Source organism: Delphinus delphis, chromosome 11 (genome assembly GCF_949987515.2).
Source record: "Delphinus delphis chromosome 11, mDelDel1.2, whole genome shotgun sequence".
NCBI classification, from domain to species: Eukaryota; Metazoa; Chordata; class Mammalia; order Artiodactyla; family Delphinidae; genus Delphinus; species Delphinus delphis.
Window position 1 is genome coordinate 66,354,497 of NC_082693.1, and position 21,422 is coordinate 66,375,918.

The window sequence follows — 21,422 nt, forward strand, 5'->3', positions numbered from 1 at the left end:
ATGCGTCTCCATTCTATAAGGATCTGCCACTGAAAGGGTGAAGTATTGTCCTAAACAAAATGTGCTTTTCAGCTTTTCTCGCTAAATTAGCCAAGCCTTATCCCACAGTGCTTTGCTGTTGAACTTTCTGCTGCCCTGACTTTGATAGTATGAACGTTTCTGCATTGATATTAGAGAAATGCACATCAATATCTAAGTTAATGTTCAGTGGAGGCCAGTTGGCTTTTCATTCTCAATGGCTTGAAATCAGCTCTAACAACACTGGCAGTTTGGCAGTTTTTCATATTTCTTTAAAATTTTAATTATAACCCATCAAGTCTTAAGCAATTACTTCTGGGGTAGACTCTTGATGAATGTCATAACAGGGTGTTTTAGTTTAATGGATCCAGACTAACATCTGTTTCTAATATTTTAAAAGCCAATTTATATGGAAATTCATTTATACACAGTCAATACACGGAGCCTTGTAAAAATCAAAATCAAAATGGAAAATCAAACCACTGTGATATAGTAGGTCTTCTGTTAACAAAGGATTTCACTGATGAGTAGATTCAGCTGCGCTAACACCCAAACTATTGCAGCTTAAACAAGATAGCAATTTATTTCTCATACTCAGGTAGTTTGCCAAGGGCTGGCATGGTCTACCATGACAGGGACTCAGTTTCCTTCAGTCTTATTGCTCTGTTGGCATGACTTCTATTCCTAAGGACACCTTGTGAGTCATGATGGCTGCTGGAACTCCAGCTATTACATCTGTGCTCCAGCAGGAACGGGGTAGGGGTAGGAGAGGGAAGGATACTAAGCTTTTTCCTTTTAAGGATACTTTTTTCTAGTAGTGCATAGCACTCTGCTTATATTCCACTGACCAAATATTAGTCAGTGGCCAAATACTAGTCACAGGACCATATTTAGCAGCAAGGGAAGATAGGAAATGATAATTTTTTTGTCCAGAAGACATGTACCCAGCTAAAAACTAAAGTATGGGAAAATGGAGAACATAGACACTGGAGAACTGTCTGTAACATTGAATACTTTTTAGAACCTGATTTTGACAGACTTTCTGCCTTTTATTGAGCATCTAGAAAAGTCAGCTCGTTTTCATAAGTAGATAATATATACAGAAGGACTAGCATAGTGTCTGGCAGAGTAGATAACCAACTACTATTAATGTATGTTGATGTCTGTTTTAATTCCAGCCCCCAGATGCACCTAATTTCAGAGGTTGTGGGTCGAACTGAATTTTATAAGGGGCTTTTTGTAGATTAGAATACAGTCTTTGTAGAATAATAATAGCAGCAGCTCACAGGGCCAAGGTGTTCTTTGCACTAGGTCTCCAGAACACTCATGTATCTGCAAAGCAGTGTTCTTTGCTTTTTTACACAGTAGATAAATGAACAATTACAAGGGTTAGAAATGTGGAAGCTCGGGCTCCTCCCCAGACCTACTGAATTAGAACCTTTACATGCCTGATAATGAGATCCCCAGGTGATCTGCATGTATGGGAAGCATTGCTCTGGGCACAGATGTTCTACCTAAAATTTATTTCTGCTGGGGGCGGGGCGGCTAGTCCTTGCTGTAAGCGTATCCCCTGCACCAGTATCACCTGAGACTTTCTAGCCAACACGCGGGCAATTGTTTGGCAACTGCTTTGTTGAACCTTAAGAGTTAAGCCTTTAACTCTGCATTTATTCTTCAAAGGTATTTGCATTCAAACAAGGAGGAAAGCTTTTGAGGGAGAGAAATACAACCTTAATTGCGGATCTAGTAAGCCATTAAGGGGAGGATCTGAATTCAATCTACTTGGAAAGCCGGCTCCAAGGCTCGTTTGCATTAATCACGTATACCTGGAATCCCATCATAAAGCCACGTGATGACAAAGCCACGTGATGACAAGGCTACAAAGGAAGGCAGTGTTTTAGCAGTATGTTTTAGCAGCGTATTTCCTTCTCTCTTTCTGCATTTTACATTAGATTTCTGTTTCGACATTTTATTTTTTAGCCGTGCTATCAAGACTAATCAGGACCTTCTCCCAGAAACCCCATGGACCCACATTTTCTACAATGATTTTTGGGGGACGCTGCTAACCCACAGCGGCAGCCACAAGTCCTACCGGCCGCTCTGCACTCTTTCCTTCCGCCTGAACCATGCCATCGGAGGGCTGAATCCCTGGAGCTACCATCTTGTCAACGTGCTCCTGCATGCGGCGGTCACGGGTCTCTTCACGAGCTTCTCCAAGATCCTGCTTGGGGATGGATACTGGACCTTCATGGCTGGCTTGATGTTTGCCTCTCACCCCATCCACACGGAGGCGGTGGCAGGAATCGTGGGCCGGGCCGATGTGGGGGCCAGTCTCTTCTTCCTCCTCTCCTTGCTCTGCTACATGAAACACTGTTCTACAAGGGGCGCCTCGGCCAGGACCTGGGGCTGGTTCCTGGGGACAGGACTGTGCGCCGGATGCAGCATGCTGTGGAAGGAACAAGGAGTGACGGTCCTGGCAGTTTCAGCCATTTATGACGTCTTTGTCTTTCACAGGCTGAAAATGAAACAGATCTTACCCACCATTTACAAAGTAAGTGATTGTTGGTGCTTGAGCATTGGATTACTGAGTCCTCTCCTTGCTTGGTCCCTTTTCCCCATTTAAAAAGCAAATGTGTTCCTCTTCAAAGAGAATTTAAAGTAAGTTACTTTTTGATCTTCGGGAGGTGGAAGTGTCCTCTCTGACCTTTCCCTACTAACTGGGTGTCAGTCACGGATGATTTTATTTCTCAGGTTTCTTATTTTCATGATTTCCAAGGGGCTAGAAGGACAATTCTGCCTTGTAAAGAATATGCATCTTTATTATTTATTTAGTTTTACTCCTCGATTTCAGCCCAAATTCCCTGTAATCCAGTAAATTGCCTCTAAAATGTGTTTGAAAAAAATAACACAGCTGATCGTAGAGCTAGATGCTCGACTCTGTCAAGAGGAAATCCTCTGCTATTTGTTAATATTACTTTTCCTGAGCTGACTTTGGAAAACAACCCTCTCTGCAGTGCACTGGGAACTCACATTCTTAAATCATGAGTCATATTCACCTTTCCCTGATGTAGTATATAAGAACCGAAGAGTCAAAACAGAAAGTGGTTATTGTAAGTTTTGCCCTGAGGCCAATTAAGACCTCTGCTTCAGGGCTTAATATGTGTTCTTCTGTATTCCCTTAGTGGTTGCAAAATGCAATGTCGTCTGAAGGTCACGGAAGCACTTTCGGATCCCACGTACTTAAAGAGAACTGAGCAGTTTTCTGCTGGTGTGTTTGGGTGGACCAGCACCTCTTGAGAAACTGCCTCCTTCCCATCTCCCCATCCTCCCTCTCTGGCAATAAACTCACCCTTGCTTTAACTTAAGTATAAAGGCGGAACTTTGCCAGTGTTTGCAGACCTCAGCCATTTTCTAAATCATGGACCACAGCCAGCTCCTCCATCCTTTTGGACACTCTTAAGCAAGGAATTACGGTTTAGGATACTGACCCTGAGAAAGCTGTCAAGTTTTCTAGTTTTTACCACTTTTTTCTCTCAGTTCTTAATTTTACTTAAAATTCAATTGGGAAGAAATTGAAATAAAGAACAAAATTGAGGGAAATGGAAACATTTATTTATTTTATTTTTAAAATATATTTTTAATTTTTGGCTGCGTTGGGTCTTCGTTGCTGTGCGCAGGCTTTCTCTAGTTGCGGCGAGCAGCGGCTACTCTTCGTTGTGGTACATGGGCTTCTCATTGTGGTGGCTTCTCTCTGTTGGGGCGTATGGGCTCTAGGCGCGCGGGCTGAGTAGTTGTGTCTCGCTGGCTCTAGAGCGCAGACTTAGTAGCTGTGGCACACGGGCTTAGTTGCTCCTCGGCATGTGGGATCTTCCCAGACCAGGGCTCAAACCCGTGTCTCCTGCATCGGCAGGTGGATTCTTAACCACTGCACCACCAGGGAAGTCCTCGGAAACATTTATTTTTAAATGACTTTTTTTTTCTTTTACATAGGAGGCAGAGTAATTACTGCTGTGCCTCTGCTCTGCAGGGAACTCCAGTATCAAGTGCTTAATGAAGTTCTTTTGTGATTTCGGTTAAATGCTGAAACTTTAAAAGGGAACTCTGGTTAGAGTTTGATGCTTTGCAAACAACAGATGGTTTGAAAGTCAAGCTTTTAATTTCAAATCAATTTTAATTAGTCTCTCAAGGAAATTTAGGGAAAATAATCTTTTTCTTTCCTTTGAAAACCATGCCATCAACAATAGACAGTTTTCTTGTTTTACTGGAAATACAAATAGAGTAAGTGTAAGTCATGGTCCGTGTCCTATGCAGGGTGAAAACTATTTGCGGATGCAGACTGGGTGTTTTAAGACCTTGTGTTGATAGCCTGTGAAACACTGTGGTTTCTCCTACAGAATTTTCATGTTACCATCTCATGAATTAGGAAATTACCTTGGTATGTCAATTCAGGACTTGCTTTTAGGACCTTTGAAGTTCTCTTCTGAGAAATTTTCAGGTCTGTAAGCCTGTTTTCAAGGATTAAGTTGCTGATTGATCTCCTTACTATAAACATGTCCCATGCAGTATTTGGGGCATACTTATAAGAGAAGACTATCCTTTGTTCATCTGAAATTAAAATATAACTGGGCATCTCGTATTTTACTTGGCAGCCTTACTCATGCAACTGCTGCTTCAGAAAACGAGACATGCCACTAGTGCAGGGGAGAAGAACTGTTCTCTCCATCGGAGTTCTTTGGCTGGGCTAATAATCAAATGGCCGTAAGACAGATTAACAGGAGAAAAACAGATTTAGTTTTGTACCTACAGGACCCCCTCAGAGACAGGAGAAGCTCCTCAACAGTTAGGCAGTTGAGGTTTCTATGCCATCCTGAGCTAAGGAAAAGGGGGGAGGGGTCTGGAACTTCAGAGGAAGGAAGACGATGCACAGGAAGACAGGACGAGCAAATGTTTGCCACGCCAGACCAAAGAATCTTCCTTACGTAAAAAAGTTATCTTTGGTAATAACTCTCTTCCTGGCACAGGCTAACTAAATCCTTTTAGGCATTTCAGAGGGAAGTAAAAACTTCTTGAGTCTGTTGGGCCTTAATTGTCTTTCGCTCCGTATAATCCACATGCCAAAGTGGCACATTCTGTGGCAGCCTGCCCCGAACCCCATCACTGTGAAGGCATTCGTAAGAGTAGAGAGTGTGAAGTCCCCCGCACTATGGGAAAGGACTTAATGGCTTTGAATGTTCAGTGTCTTGAGAAGTTTTCAGATGGAAACTTGCCCAGGCTGTCTGGCAGCCACTGCTTGCGGGCAAGGGAAATAAGTGGTCAGGGCAGCAAAACCCTTCATCTGATAGCTGCTATCTCAACTTAGCTTTTTCTTTCACTCTTAGGTTTTGGGCCAGTGAGCTTAATGAGGACATTGGGATAACAGACTTTACAGATCCGTAAGGAACCTTGAGACCATCTATGCCAGTCCCCTTGTTTCCAGCTGAGGTGTAGAGAACCAGAGATGTGAAAGTCACCCAGAAAATGGTGGAATCACCAGGACTAGAAGACATATTTGTAACTGTCTAGTGATCTTACACTGTGAAAGTGTGAAGATGAATAAAGAAAGTAGTCAGATGACTCCACAGTAGAAAAGAAAATAATGGGCATTGAATCTTAACGTGCACTGGCTGAGTAACTTTGGACTAGTTCAATGACCTGTTTCTTCATGTAGAAATAGAGATAATTAAGGTTCTCTCCTAGAGATGTTAGGAAGATTATGTGAAACTGTAGAGTGTTCGTTGTGAACTGGGTACCCAATATTTGGAAGTCACTTAAGGCACATTAGTTGAAGGGAAAGAAGAAATATCAGTGGAAATGCAATTCTTTATCTCAAGAAAGAGAAGGCCAGAGGATACATTTCTACTAGTCTTTAAACACGCAGTGGTTTGAAAGCACATGAATTAGGAGTCAACTAAAGCTGAAGCATGAATATTTAAGCAAAAACTTTCATTTCGAATTTCATGACCATGGGGCTTATAAACACTGGCATAGATTACATATGGAAGTTATAGAAAAATTCCATGTTCTGTCTGTAAAATAAATAGATCTCTCTGCCTGGGGTGAGTTAGAAGAGACTCTGAAGGAAGTGGATTAAAAGACGTTTCAACCTTAAACGAATAATCGTCTTAAATGTCTTACTAATTAACTCTGCATCGGAGTTATCATAGTTGGCCACATGAAATAAACTTCCCTGCCTTATTAAAACATATATATAAACAGAAAAATCCAGTGCACAAATGTTTACCTCTATTAGGCAAACTAGAGAACCAGCCAGATACTCAAAAATCTAAAGATGGTGGTCCTACAAGCTGGAAGTTATTAAAACCAGAGGAGCAAGGCTCTCCATTCTTATAGTTTTGTCCGTAATGTTTTTCTCATAGCAGTCACACTCAGCTTCTCCCTTCACATTTCTTCGGAAACGTCAGAAGTTAGGCCCCAAAGTCAAATGCACACCAGGACCAGGCAGAAGGGCCTGTGGTGAACTAGAGGTTATGCTCTCGCACTCGTACTTCTCTCCATCCCATTATTGCGATAAGAAAATACAGGTTTCAGTTTCGTAGAGGTTAATATTTTTCTAATTTTTGTAGAGGTTAATATTTTTCTAATTTTCAGTTTCTAAGGTTAATATTTTTCTTTCTTTTCTGTTCTTCCCCTAAGACAGACATCTGTATTTTCTATGACATCTCCTGTTATTTATTATTGGTTACTAGTTTAAGAACAAATATGCCCCGTTTGGGCCAGACGATATCCTTGGGATGACTGAATCTGGCCAGAAGTCTTGGCTGCCGTTTTTTGACTTCTCAGATTCCTGCAAGGGATACCCATGTCCATATGACATGTAAGTTTTTTGTAGTTCTGCAAAAGAAATACGAAAGTTTTTTCTTCGATGAAGTGTTTGAAAAACAGTAGGTACCCAGAAAATCATAGATATTTTATTTAGTATTTGGTAACCATGTATAGTGTTTATATCTGCCAGGCACTGTTCTGAATATGTCAAAAATATTAACACATTTAACTTATTTAGTAAATGCCTATCAAGAGAGTAATATGACTTATGAAATAATGTGGTTGAATATAATATGAAATAAGATAGTTTTCAATAGTTAGGAAGATTTCTAAGAAAACAATATAAAATCTTCAGGAATGTGTATGAACAAAATTAGAGTTCCTAAGTATTTTTTTGAAAACTGTTAAATGTTCTAGATCTTCACTTCAGCATCTACTTAATATGTTTCCTACATTATTCTTGGCATCTAGTGCACCATTTGGCACATAGTAGGAACCTAGTAAATTATTGAATTCGTCCTTGTTTAAGATTGACTTTTGAAAAGGATGTGCCTGCAATGGTGAAGTGAAATCCTATACTCTCCCCTTTCTACAGTGAGGATTTCATTACTGGTTAGTGAGTTCTGGAAGGTAGGATTGGAAGAAATGCATGTCAGAAAAATGTTGAAAAATGAGTTTTCTTGACCTCTCACCAAATGATTATTTTAGCCTTTCTTAGATGATTTTCACTTACTTTTTTTTTTTTTTTTTTTGCGGTACGCGGGCCTTTCACTGTTGTGGCCTCTCCCACTGCGGAGCACAGGCTCCGGACGCACAGGCTCAGTGGCCATGGCTCACCGGCCCAGCCGCTCCGCGCGGCATGTGGGATCCTCCCAGACCGGGGCACGAACCCGTGTCCCCTGCATCGGCAGGTGGACTCTCAACCACTGCGCCACCAGGGAAGCCCCTTCACTTACTTTTTGACAGCGTAAAACTAAGTAAGGGGAGTGGGGAACCCTTGAAATACACACTAGCCTTGCAAATAAATGCTAGACTTTTATCTGCCCACAAAATATTTTACAAGTCTCCCATGACCCCAGGAGGTACATGGGTAATAAAATCAGTAAAGGCAACATTTTTCTTACTTACCCAACATCAGTCATTTCTTGCCTAGTGGCCATTTTCTGTGCTTATTTAACATCTGTTAACTGTTTTAATGTGGAAACATCTTTTTCTCCCCCCCTTTATTAGCCTCATAATCACTTACTCAGTTACAGGTGGGGAAAAAAATTTAAAAAGGAAGGAAATCTGAAAGCGGGTGTAACAATTCTAACTATAGCCCAAAATAATTTGGAAAAATGAAGCCCTTTGAGTTTGATCTTTTTAAAGACTGTCTCTAAAGATGGCTGCATTAATTTTGCTGTAGTTGCTTCCAAGATGTGCATTATCCGGACAGCCTCCTTCAAATAAAATCTTGCTGCTGTATTTCATGTAAACAAGATAAAGAGACTATATTATTAGAGAGGGAAACGGGAGGCATTGCCACTTTCAAAAAACAAGTCATCTCTGTCTAGAAATAACTTTATTTTAATGCGAAGCAGGATGTGTTTGATGGAGGTTGCCTTTGTTGAACAAGTTTACCCTTATCTTGGGTATTATGTAAGCTGGGCTCTACAGCCGGGTGCAGTGATCAGACCCACACTAACAAACAGTCCCATATTTCCAAACCATTTACAGGGTTTATCTTGAGAATGGTTTCCGAGGGTTAGGGCTTATGTTCTGTTGAAGGTTTGGGTTTGTCGCTGTCGGAACACTGAAGACATTAAACGTAGTGCTTCTGTATATCAGACTATTTTGTGTGACTCCCCGTGTACAGAAGAGCCAGCGCATAGCCTGCAGGTATTTGCACATTGAATCCACATGTGTTTTTTTATTTGATTAGCTGCTCGGATGACATTGGTGGAATCTGTTATCATTTATGTCCCTGTCCCTTTTCTTTCTAGACCAGGTTGTGGTTTTACGTAAGATGTGACCTTCATATCCATTGCCTTGAATGAAATAGGATATATTTGCCCTTTCTGGTTGTCTTTAATCACCATCTGTGCCACTCCAAGTAGTGTTCCTGCTTTCTGAGGATTGTCTTTTCCCCCATTTGCCTTACACTTGACTTTGTGAGAATCCAGATATAGCAAGAGACTCCGATTCCGATCACAGTATTTCCTCGCATTATTGAAACTGGAGGACTGTTTGTTATGCAGCTGCAAATGAATCTGGATTTCCTTCAAGTAAACTTGTTGTAGCATTTAATATTCATGACCTGTAGTTCTTTAAAACTTTGAACTGCTGCGAAGACCGCTAACCAGATAACACCACAAATAAAGTCGAGGTTCAGAAATATTTTACAATTCAAAAAGCCAAAGATTAATAGGGTATTTTATTCCTGCAGGTTGGCTTCCTCGCTCAGCTGACTTAAGATGATTCTGTATTCTATTTGTGGTTTAGGTTCCAATTATTTAAATTTGGGAAGCTGATTACCCTTGCAGGTTTCTGTAATGCTTGCATTAGAGTGTTAATACCTGGGACAGTGTTCTATTCACAAATTATGATTGTTTTTTTAAAGATTCATCTTTGTGCAAGGCATGCTGTTAGGTGATGTGGGGAATTAAATATGAATCGAAAAAATTCTGCCCTGAAGGACGTTTGAGAGTAGTAGGAAGTGGAGAATAGTGCCTGCAAGTATAGAACTGAAATTCAAGCTGAAGAGTGGTGAGGGCTGGAGGGGAGGCCCTGGGAGCATTAGGGCGGCTTAGAGGAGGGGGAGGTGACTTTCAGCTGAAGTGCCTTCAGCAGCAAAGGTGTGGGAGGAGGACCCCAAAGGATTCTTGGGATATGGGCATTTATAATTGGACAGACGAGGAAGAGTGGAGAGCGGAGCCTGAGCATTACACAGAGGGACGCTCAGAGGAAGTTACCGAGGAGCACTGAGCAGTCCTTTTGTTAGATACCCAGAGCACCAGGACCTGGAGAGGAAAATGAATCAGGAAAGGTAGACTGAGACAGCTACTGGGTCTAATGACGTCGGGGCCCTTTAAGATGGCTTGTCACCCCGACAATGATGGGAAGTGATGCCTGGCTTTCAAATGTGCTAGCCCTTGGACTGGTCCATGGGAGAAGCCCAAGAATGTATAGGCCAGCTCTTCTTGCCTCTTGGAGAACTTTCTTTTCTGTTCTTCCCCTAAACCTTGGGGAGAGAGGGTCCCTTGGGTGATGAGATTAATGACCAGACTCAGGAGTAGAAGTTGCATCTCATTCAGTGAGTGTGTCTCCTATCAGTGTTTATTTCGTTCTTTAGCATTTAAAAGAAAAGCAGTTATTTTCTGAAGGCTAATATTGTCGTACTTTTTTCTCTGTAATATTTGGCATATTATTATATACTCCTAATGAGAAAAACAGGGAGTCCTTAAGGGCTCTTTCCTATGTCCGTTCTTCCAGTATTCCTGAAACGTGTTCAGATATTACTGTGAATGGCCACAAATACAAATCCCTCTTTGTTTTGTACTCTTTCACAAAGGAAGACAGAAAAAAAATTTTTACAGGACGGAATAAAACACCCTATCAGCACTAAATTTCAACCAGTTAACTGAGTACACTGTCAGTGAAAATGACACGCAAATTGGACCTTGTGATGAATAAATAATGAGTCTCATTGAAATCATCTCTGCTGTTCTCATAACACTGTCTGGGATGCATATTACATCACTTGGCTCAATTTTCGATAACCTGCTGCCTCAGAGGAATCCAATTGACTGACGGGATCTCATGACTATCAGGTTACTCATATTCAGCTGGGTTCTGTCAATTTCACAGAAAATGATGTGGTTTGCACAAATTTGAAATCCATTGTCATTGCCTAGAAGTCAGATTCCCGTCTTAAATGCCTGGAACAATGGAAATGCTAATTTAGTTTTGATTTCTCAAATGAAACTTAAGCTATAGAAAGCCTGATTTCCGGAGTACATTAGAGATTCCTTAAAAGGTGTGAGCAGGGTGGGAGGTGGGTTGGATAAAACTGAATATTAAATCAAATTCTTTGATCATTAGAATATCTGTGATATGTGATACTGTGGTAAAGGTTGCATGGTGTGATGTTTTATTTTTTATATCCAGTTTCATACCTATTGATCACAGTATTCCTTTCTTCAAAAAGGAAAATAAGAAATCAAAAGGGAAGAACAGCACTTTCTGATACAAAAGTCTGCAGTGATTTGGTGCTAGGAAGGTCGATGTGCCCTTGCTCTCAGGGTTTGTCTTTACAGCTCTGCAGCACCCAGATGGCTCCTGTATGCTCTGTTGGTCTGATGACAACTCTTGCATCAAGTGAAATAGCATGAATTCAGAATTTAATACATGTTTCTTCGGTAATTATGGCCTTGATTAGTGAAGTCAGTGTTCATGTTCCAGAGGACACTTTCTTTTTTTCTCCACATGTTTGTTCATTTCACTTCAGGAAATCAAATAAAATGCAAAGATCATAATGCTTCTCTTTGGTATAATAGGGGAATCTGCAATACCTGCCTTTGGGTATGTGGTTGTCGTTTTGCTTATAATTAATATAAGATTCAAAGAAAACAGCAGGGACAATATGAGAAAAATGAAGGACATGTAAAAACAAATAAATGACTCTTAGCTTTTAGTATATGAAGAAATGGAAGATATATCTAGAATTTCCGTTAATGTATTGCTGAAGATAACTACATACCAAGTACATTTAATAGTCTTTGATTATATGCAACATCATTTGTGACTGCTTAAAAATAATTAAATTTTATGTATTTAAAAACAGCAAAAAAGAAAAAACCTTAATATTTTAATTTTATGAATTTTGAGTCGTTATACCTGTTAGCAGTACCAACCCAACCTTTTGAGGGCATTGTCTTAGTTTTTAATATGTAAGACAGAGTCCCTTCCCCCTATAAAAGGGTGTGTGTGTGTGTGTTTTGTGTTTTCTATCAGAATACATGTTTATGTAATGTACTCAGATTATACCAAAGTTATACATGAATGATTTGAGTGTATTTCCATAATTGTTATGAAATGGAAAGCTCCAAATTACATAGGATTATTTTTTTCTAATTTGAAGATTCAGGCAAAAATTTGCCAGTTTACGTGTTCTATCGAGTGAAGTTTCTTTCTTAAAATCTCATGAAAGGGATTCCCTTGTGGTGCAGTGGTTGAGAGTCCGCCTGCCGATGCAGGGGACATGGGTTCGTGCCCCGGTCCGGGAAGATCCTACATGCCGCAGAGCGGCTGGACCCGTGAGCCATGGCCTCTGAGCCTGCGCTTCCGGAGCCTGTGCTCCACAACGGGAGAGGCCACAACAGTGAGAGGCCCGCGTACCAAAAAAAAAAAAAAAAATCTCATGACGTAGTGTGATAAAAAGTTAAATATATCTAATACTATAAAAGCAAGTGATGTTCACTTTGAAGAACGACTTGGTGATTGGCTAGTCTTCTCATGTATAGGTGCAAGTAAGGCTATTTTGGAAAGGCTGTAGGACTGGAACATGCAGGTTTAGATTTAAATGATATGATTTTAGATAAAGTACTAAATGTATTGAACATCAGTTACAGGGTCTGTGAACTAGGAATATAATATTTGCCTTGCCAAGTTATTGCCAGACATGAATATAGTAGGTGTACACTCTTCAGCCAAGTTCCTCTCTATAGTACTATCATGATCATCAGCATTTTACTGCATTTCCACAGCATTCCAATAATAGTGAACTTTTTGTCTGTTGTTTTACAGAGCTCTCAATTAGCATAGCTCTGGCTTTTCTAGTGGGATGCAGGGTGAAATGTCAGTCAGCTTGTTTGCTATCCTCTTCACCAATGCTGACAATTTAAAGAATATTGAGAAGGAGACCTTTTTTAAGGATCATTTTTCTGAACAACACGATTTGATCATTTATCTTTTGTTTGATTGAAAATAAGTACACATACTCATTCCTTAATTTTTCTCCGTTGATAATATCTTGCCATCATCTCATACTTTTATAGCCTGATTTTTCCCCTTCAGGCTCAGGATGGTGCTGTTGCTTATATATATGAAAGTGGAGGGGAGCCGGGCCTTTTCTGGTCTGCTCCCCCCGACCTCCCTGTTTCCTGTATATTTCCTTTTGGTAAGGTTTATAGTAGGGAAGATTAGTTCAGTAGCTGCAATAGCTTGCAGCGTTCAAGTCTCATTCTTTGGAGAAAGAGGAAGCAGTTATCACCTAAGGGTGAATGTGCATCTCTTTCCTCCTCCTATTCTTCCCCAGCCTGGCAGCCAATATTGTGGCAGCTGATTCCAGAATCTTTTATAAGAAACCTTTTCAGGGAAACGTTGAGGCTGCTTTTTGCTGCTGTTATTGTTGCTGTTCCACAGTTTAGTTTATTTCCCTACCTCCTAGGGAGAGCAGAGTAAGCAAAAAGTTTTATTTTTAAAGCATTCCTATTTTCTGGCTGCCAAAAATTTTACGAAATATTTCAGACGTCTTAATAACATTCAGACCAAATTATTTTTACAGAAACTTAAATCTGGTAACTTGGGCTTGCTGAGAAAAGTCTATAGGTAAAATTAGTTTTTGATTTCAGAAAATTCAGTATTTAAAAATCTGGTTTAATTGGCAGGTAATAACAGGGCTGGGTGGGGGGTGGTGACTAAAGATTAGGATTCGTTATGGGTTTCCAAACTGGGATGGTCATCAGCCTCTCCTGGGGAAACTGTTTTAAACCAGAGATTATAGCCCCAAACTGGAAGCTACTGAATAATAATATTTTGCTCTGCTTATTTTTAGTTTTTTTTTTTCTTTTCTTTTCTTGCGGTACGCGGGCCTCTCACTGCTGTGGCCTCTCCCGTTGCGGAGCACAGGCTCCGGACACGCAGGCTCAGCGGCCATGGCTCACGGGCCCAGCCGCTCCACGGCATGTGGGATCTTCTCGGACCGGGGCACGAACCCGTGTCCCCTGCATCGGCAGGCGGACTCTCAACCACTGCGCCACCAGGGAAGCCCCATACTAATTCTTAATAAGTATTATTGAATATTGTTAATTACTAATGATGTTAATGATTAAGAAGGATGGAGTCAGGGGTGAGATACATCTAGATTTTAATCTCGGTACCATCAGTTATTACTTGTGTAAAATTGAGCAGGTGCAGAGTTCTCATGAATAAAATGGAGATTCACTCGCCTATCTCCAAATTCAGGATTAAATAAATTAAATGTGTTTATCTAATATATCTGTCAAGTAGAAGTCCTCAAATAAGTGGTAGCTATTTTTTTTTTTTTTTTTTTTTTGTGGTACGTGGGCCTCTCACTGTTGTGGCTTCTCCCGTTGCGGAGCACAGGCTCCGGATGCATAGGCTCAGCAGCTATGGCTCATGGGCCCAGCTGCTCAGCGGCATGTGGGATCTTCCCGGACCGGGGCACGAACCCGCGTCTCCTGCATCGGCAGGTGGACTCTCAACCACTGCGCCACCAGGGAAGCCCTTTAGTTTGTTTTTGAGGTGTTGAGGGGGAGCTGGTGGAGAGGTAGCAGGAAAGAAACTACTATTTATTATTTATTTATGGCCGCACCTCACGGTTTGCGGTGCACAACCTTCAGGATCTTAGTTCCCTGACCAGGGATTGAACCCAGGCCCACAGTGGTGAAAGCATCGAGTCCTAACTACTAGACCACCAGGGGATTCCCAAGAAACTCCTTTTTAAAAGTTCCTGCTGTTGTTACCAAACCCAGGTTTGTTTACTTGCCGCTCATAAGCCAGTAATTCAAGAGGCAAGTGTCAGTAGAAAGCAAAGGTGCTCTAATCAGAAAAACTGGCAATCTGGGGAGAAGGTCGACTCGTGTCCAGAGAGCAACTCTGAAGATCCTGCTCAGCCATGGCAGTTTTTATTTATTTATATTTTTAATTTTTATTTTTAATTAAAAAAAATTTTTTTAATTTATTTTTGGCTGCATTGGGTCTCTGTTGCTGCGCACAGGCTTTCTCTAGTTGTGGCGAGCGGGGGCTACTCTTTGTTATGGTGCGTGGGCTTCTCAATGCTGTGGCTTCTCTTGTTGTGGAGCACAGGCTCTATGTGCATGGACTTCAGTAGTTGTGGCACGTGGGCTCAGTAGTTGTGGCTCACGGGCTCTAGAGTGCAGGCTCAGTAGTTGTGGTGCACGGGCTTAGTTGCTCCGCGGCATGTGGGATCTTCCCAGACCAGGGTTCGAACCCATGTCCCCTGCATTGGCAGGTGGATTCTTAACCACTGCACCACTGGGGAAGCCCAATGGCAGTTTTTAAAGGGAAAAAATGGGTGAGTGGGGGAGAATCTCAGTGAATCGTCAAGGCAGGAGGTTGGGTTCTGCATCATTCTTCATCGTGTGCAGACTGGGTGGCTGTCTCTTCAGATGTTACCTTGCACGTGTGATCTATCTGCAGGATTGCTAAGGGAGCTATTGCGGGTAGAGAGCTAGTCATTTTTTAACATATTAATTCTTCATTCTTCTTTTTAACTAGGAAAAACATCAACAGGTTAGACAGGGCATGGTGTGCATTCAGGAGAGCATAAGTCAGGGGTTAGTTTCAATTGCTTACTGATCTCATTCCTATAATTAGATTCTTTTACTGTTAAGAGGGGAACAGAAATGGGCAAACAGGAAAAGGGCAAAAGAGCTGATTTCACTGTGATTTTGATGAATAGCTTGGTTTGGGACCCACTGGTGCACATTGAGAATCTGATACCCCATACAATATTATTAAACATTATAAGATATTCATAAAGACACAAGATTTTGTGGCTGGAGAAGGATATTAGAAATTACGTATCCATATGCTACCCCATCTCTTTTCACAGAATTTGGGGCCCACAGAAATTAGTCACAGGATAAGTCAAGCATAGAGTTGGCATGGTACCTCGTCCTCCAGGTCCAGTGCATTTACCACTGTGCACATTGCTTCCCTGCCTTTAATTTATAAAAAACTTGTTACTATGGAAATACTTTTCTATTTGCCACTTTAGACTAGAGACTTGTAATGGACTGCTATGTACCATCCCTCAAGTATGTCATTAATTAAGACTCTGCGCTTCTTATTTCACCCTAGGTTCTTTCTCTTTTGCTGTGTTAATAATTCCAGGGCACCTTTTGAAATTGAGTTGGTTTGTGTTTTGTTACTGTTTTCCTCCCCGCCAGGCCCATCTTTTTCCTATCCCTGCCCCTTCCTCCCCTACCCCCCTGAACTAGCTTCACTTAAGGGCTCAGATATTTTCCTTTTGCTATTTTAGGGCTCCAGCTTGATTTAAGCTTGCTTTCAATAGGAACACATACTTTTGTAGCTACGAGAAGCTGAACACAAAGTGACTAAAATCAGAGTGTTTTTCTTCCTGATTTGGTTAATTTCCTTTACTAACAGGATATTATGTTTGGAATAGGTTACCCCTCAATAGAGGGATCTTCTCTTTGAGGATGCTGAGTCTGAGGTTGGTCTAGAGGTGGAGAAGTAATAAGTACTGGGGCACCTCCTTTTTGACACCCTCTTCCAACTCTCCAAGGTACCATGGCTCAAACTTGGAGAAGAAAAGTTTTAGGCATTAGCAGTAGCCTCATCAGCTTGGTGTATCATCGTTCACCCTGGTGCTTGCAATTCCAGGAGTGTGGTGGACACAACTTGTGTCTTAAAGATGCTTAAAGTTTCTTCTGACCATATGATATGACTTTAGTTTCTCACTGTTGGGTGAATATTCGAATGAGTGACAACCCTAATGTCAAAAGTGAGGATGGTTCCAAAAATGAAGGTAAAATTGCCAGAAAGGAGAAAATAAAGAGGTGCCAATTGAAAAATGGGCAGGCTGAGTGAGAAAAGGGCTGAATTTAAGCTGTCAAAGCAACAGCCGAAAGTTTCTGGTTCTTGGACAGGGTAATTTGTAGTCTTTGATTCTTTTGCATTCTGCAGTATAATCTTCTCCATGGCTCTGCTGACTTCCATATTCTTTAAAGAGGAAGAGAAATACCCAATTTGAATTCATTAGCCTTCATTTGCATATACACAGAGCTGGTGGTAATTACGATAACAACCACCATTGATCAAGGCTTACCGTGGTGTGCTAGCAAAGTGTCTTCTGTGCATTTCTTTGTTCGATTCTATGAGAGTAGGTATTATTAACCTCATTTACAGATAAGGAAACTAAGGTTTATAGGAGTGAAATAATTTGCCCAAGGATTCAGAGAGTGCCTAGGGGAGAAGGGATCTCCTTCCAAAGTTTTGACACCAAAGCTCATGGTCTTTCCATTATACTGTTTTTGTACAAGTTTGGTTAAAATAGAAGATGCAAATAGGATGATGAAAGAATCAACCGCTTTCGTATTACTTGGTTCTAGGACCAAGGCTGTTTACCTGGAATAGCTTTAAATACAAATAACCTGCACTTCCACATGCAATAGCTGATTTTATGTGTGCTAGAAATACAAAGATGGATAATATATTATCCCAGTCCCTAGGAAGTAGAAGACATGTACAAATTATATGACTCTGCCTTAATGCTAATAGAATTTCATATAAAGTGCACACGTGTCTGACAAATTTATTTAGTCTGGTGAGGGAAGAGTCTTGAGTGACAGAAAAGCAGTGGCATCTCAGTAGCTCTGCTCATCCAAGATTTTGTTCTGTTCTTAACTGTTTTTAGAAACATTTCATGTGGGTGCATTTAACTTGGGTTCAGAGTCAACTTCCATTTTTTTTCTCCCTCAATACCTGTCATGTGACTAGAAGTTTGCTAGATGCTTTCTTATTTTTTCATTTTTTGAAAAATAGGTACTGAGTGTCTTCTAGGTATGAGGCACCTTTCTAGATGTCGAGGATAAAGCAGTTAAGAAAACAGACAAAATTTCTGTTCTCTTGGAATTTACATTTGTTTTCTAATTTAACTGTCACGGTGACCCTGTGGGGTCATTATTTGTACCCATTTTACAAGAGATTGAGTGAATTCCCCCGAATTGATTAGCATGCAGTGAAGCTGGACTTCAAAGACAGTGCTAACTGTAAATCCAGTGATCATTTCCAGTGCAGCACATTATCTTTCCTTTGAGTTCCTTCAAGTAAATGTGGCCTGATTATTTAAGGTATTATATGAGTAATACTGATTGTGTGTGTGTGTGTGTGTGTGTGTGTGTGTGTGTGTGTAGTTGGTTTAGAAGCCTCCTTTAGAACACGGGCTGGATACTCTTTTTCTTTTGCATCTTCCTGTCCCAGAAGAGAAATACTCATTGAGTATTCTGAGCTTGATCATCAACATCCCATTGGCTTGCAAGGGCATAGCATGTCCGCCATGGCTTTGTCCTACACTGAACAGATTTGAAAGAGAGGCCTTGTACATACCTCCTTTGAGGTTGGACTGGGTTAGATTTGCTTCTGAACCTCCTTATAGCTCCTCTCCCTCCTCTGAAATGCATGGTGTTTCTCAAAAGCATGCAAAAAAGAATTATCTGGAGTCAGTTCACAGTGAAACATTTGGTTTGGCTCCGAATTTCATATTGCCGCATCACTGCTAATCAACCTTATTAACTTATTTACGCGTATAGGCGATGCATTCCTAGTGGCTTTATAAAAGAAAAGATGAGTCTGTGATACAGAGGTGGTTTTATAATTCAGGTTAAAAACTTTTTCCTGTAAATTTCATTAAAATTATAAAACAGCTTAGAATAACTAGCAATGTTGTGATGCCAACAAGTGCCTATGTGTCTTAGTGGGTCCTACCCTGCACAGGATGTCAGGTCTTGTTGGACGAGGATCGTAAAGAGTGTTTTTGGAATCTGAGCTTTCCTCTATTTCTATAAAAAAGGGCTCTAAGTTCCCTGATGCAATACCCATAACCTTTGAGGCCAGATGTAATTCTGTTTTTTTAAAAAATTATTTGGAAGTAATGGTGCATAAACTCTGTAATAGATAACACCCCCAACATGGCAGCATTTCAAAGTAAGAAACTTTTAGTATTTCCGAAGGGAAATATATGAATATTTACAATAAATGGCATAAAGACTGTAAATAGCCTCATGTCAGTTCACGTTGGGCTTTTTTTTGTATTTTTTGACAGTTTTATTGAGCTACATTTCGCATGTCATAAAATTGGTCTATTTAAAGTGTATAGTTTATGTTGGTTTTGAGTGTGTTTACCAAGTTTTTGCAACTGTCACCAAAATCTTAATTCCATATTTTGAAATTAAGAATGAGGGAGTTTGGACCTGTAGTTACTGTTTTTAAAAGATGTAGGGGTTGTTGTTGTTTTCCCTTTTTTTAAAAAAAATTTTTCACGTTTAATAAGATCTGTAGAAAAAAGTTCTGACCTCAGTCCATGTAGTTGATTAAAGTCTAACTGAGACTCCTGCCTGTTTTCACTGGTGTCTTTAATATGCTTGCCTGTCTTATTTACTGTTTAACAAATTGGTTATGGAGTTTGGGTAATCAAGGTATCTTCCTTGGGGTTATGTTTAGGTCAGAATGCTTAGATCCTTATTTTGTTTTTTCAAAATTATGATAAATTGTAGGCCCCTACATAAATGCAATTTTCTGCAGTAAGAATCTGACATCAGTATTTGATTGCTTTCTTGACTGTGTGTTTTGTACATGCAGCCCTTGGTTCTTGAATGAGTAACAACGGCTTATCATGTAAATAGGAATCGAGATACTTCTAAGTCTTTTCCATATATTTGCCTCTCAGTGTGTATTACATATGTCTTACACATGCAGAAGTAATTGTGTTCTATTTAAGTGCATGTTATTGACTTTTTTTAGCTGTGACCAGGGGTTTTATCAAAGTGTAAAGGTGCTTTTAAAATCTAAGATAGATCCAATTCCGTACCTTTACTTTTTTTAAAAAAAAGGAAGCATATTTTTAGACAAACTAAACATATTTAAAGATGGAACAGAATTTGGAGTATTTCTTTACCCCTTTAAAGAAATGGCCACCCTAAAATATGTCCCAGCTTATTTCCTAGAGGTAGATTTACTTCTGAGCAGCTTTAAAAGAGAAATAACATCAAGTTAATTATGGGAGAACGATTCTATAAAAATTTAATATGCCATTAAGACATTTGCTGATTTACATCAGACTTAACATAAAGGTTGTTTGAAGCTACACCTTTGCATCCTGCTGGTGGCCTTTTTCTGGGTTAATTACATGCGAGCCTCTGAAAAATGTTAGACATTTGAGAGAAGTTGTGATTTCAGAGAAAAGGGAACACACTGTGAAAAGTATGGCCATGTGGCATAATGACATAAATCCTGCAGCTCTAATCAGGAGGCCTGGGTTCTCACAGTTTCTGCCACTACCTGCTTGTGTAATTGTGGACAAGTCATTTAACCTCTCCAGGGGTTATTTTCCTAATATGGGGGTTTCTGGGGATGCTTCAAGAACCAAATTATATCATACTATTTTTAATCATAATTTAAAAAATAATTTTATTGCTAATCTTTTTTTAGTAAAATCATAACTTTCTCTGTCTTTGAAATAATCTGATTGGAAAAATGGAATTATTATGCAGATATTAAGTTCTTCATTCATTGCCAGAACAGAAGATTAGATCCCAAGTACTTATAATAATATTTTTTGAGGACCAAGCATTTATTGCAAACTGAAGTGAGCTCTATGTTTTGTTTCACGTTTCAGAGGAATCTATTTGTATTAAAATATCTTCATATCTCCCTTTTATCATGATGATTTGAAGTTATTTTTTTCATTATCTTCTAAACTCAAATACAGTTAACACTTGGTTTTCTGAAATGGATTCTCCTAGAAGTCCATCATACTTTCTAGTTCTTAATTCCCTATTCTCGTCCACATAATTGTTTCCTTATGTCATTTCACATGAGCAGTACTGTCATTTTAGGCCCGGAATTAGAAATTGGCTTTGATCCTTTTTTCCATGCAAGAAAAAGAGCATGTTTTCTTGAAATAACAAGTTGAATTTGCTATTCTCTATAGGGAAATTTTAAAAGAAAAAAAAAAAAACAACTAAAAGAAATAATATTGTCGAGTATCAAACAGTGATCTAGGGGCTTCCCTGATGGCACAGTGGTTGAGAGTCCACCTGCCGATGCACGGGACACGGGTTCGTGCCCCGGTCCGGGAGGATCCCACATGCCGCGGAGCGGCTGGGCCCATGAGCCATGGGCCTGCGCGTCCGGAGCCTGTGCTCCGCAAAGGGAGAGGCCACAACAGTGAGAGACCCGCGTACTGCAAACAAACAAACAAACAAACAAACAAACAAACAGTGATCTAGACTGAGAGCTTGCCATATTGTATTCTCTGTCTCAGAGGTCAGCAAACATTCAGCGTCAAGGGCCAGATAGTAAATATTTTCCGTCATTTAGACTCCATGACAACAGTTCAGCTCTGCTGGATTACTGCAAACAACTGGATGTTCTGTGTTTGAGTAAAACTTCATCTGAAAAGCAGGTGTGCACTAGATTTGGCCAGTAGGCTCTAGTTTGCGGACTTTATCTAGAACCTTAGCTGATACACACACCCATGTGATTTAAATCATACAGGCTTTCCAGAGAGACTCTCATCCAATTTCGGGATAATA

The 21,422-nt window shown here is 40.2% G+C and overlaps 1 protein-coding gene across 3 annotated transcripts in view; it reads left to right on the forward strand.

Moving 5' to 3' along the window:
- Window positions 1–21,422, forward strand: part of TMTC2 (transmembrane O-mannosyltransferase targeting cadherins 2) — a 391,943-nt gene that overhangs the window by 155,354 nt on the left and 215,167 nt on the right. For 2 of the 3 annotated variants that reach the window (XM_060025323.1, XM_060025324.1), the window contains exon 2: window positions 1,999–2,569. The exons of the other annotated variant lie outside the window; for it this stretch is intronic. In XM_060025323.1, coding sequence (XP_059881306.1) covers window positions 1,999–2,569 — 571 coding nt within the window. The remainder of the gene's footprint in view (window positions 1–1,998; window positions 2,570–21,422) is intronic. 3 annotated transcript variants of the gene reach the window in all.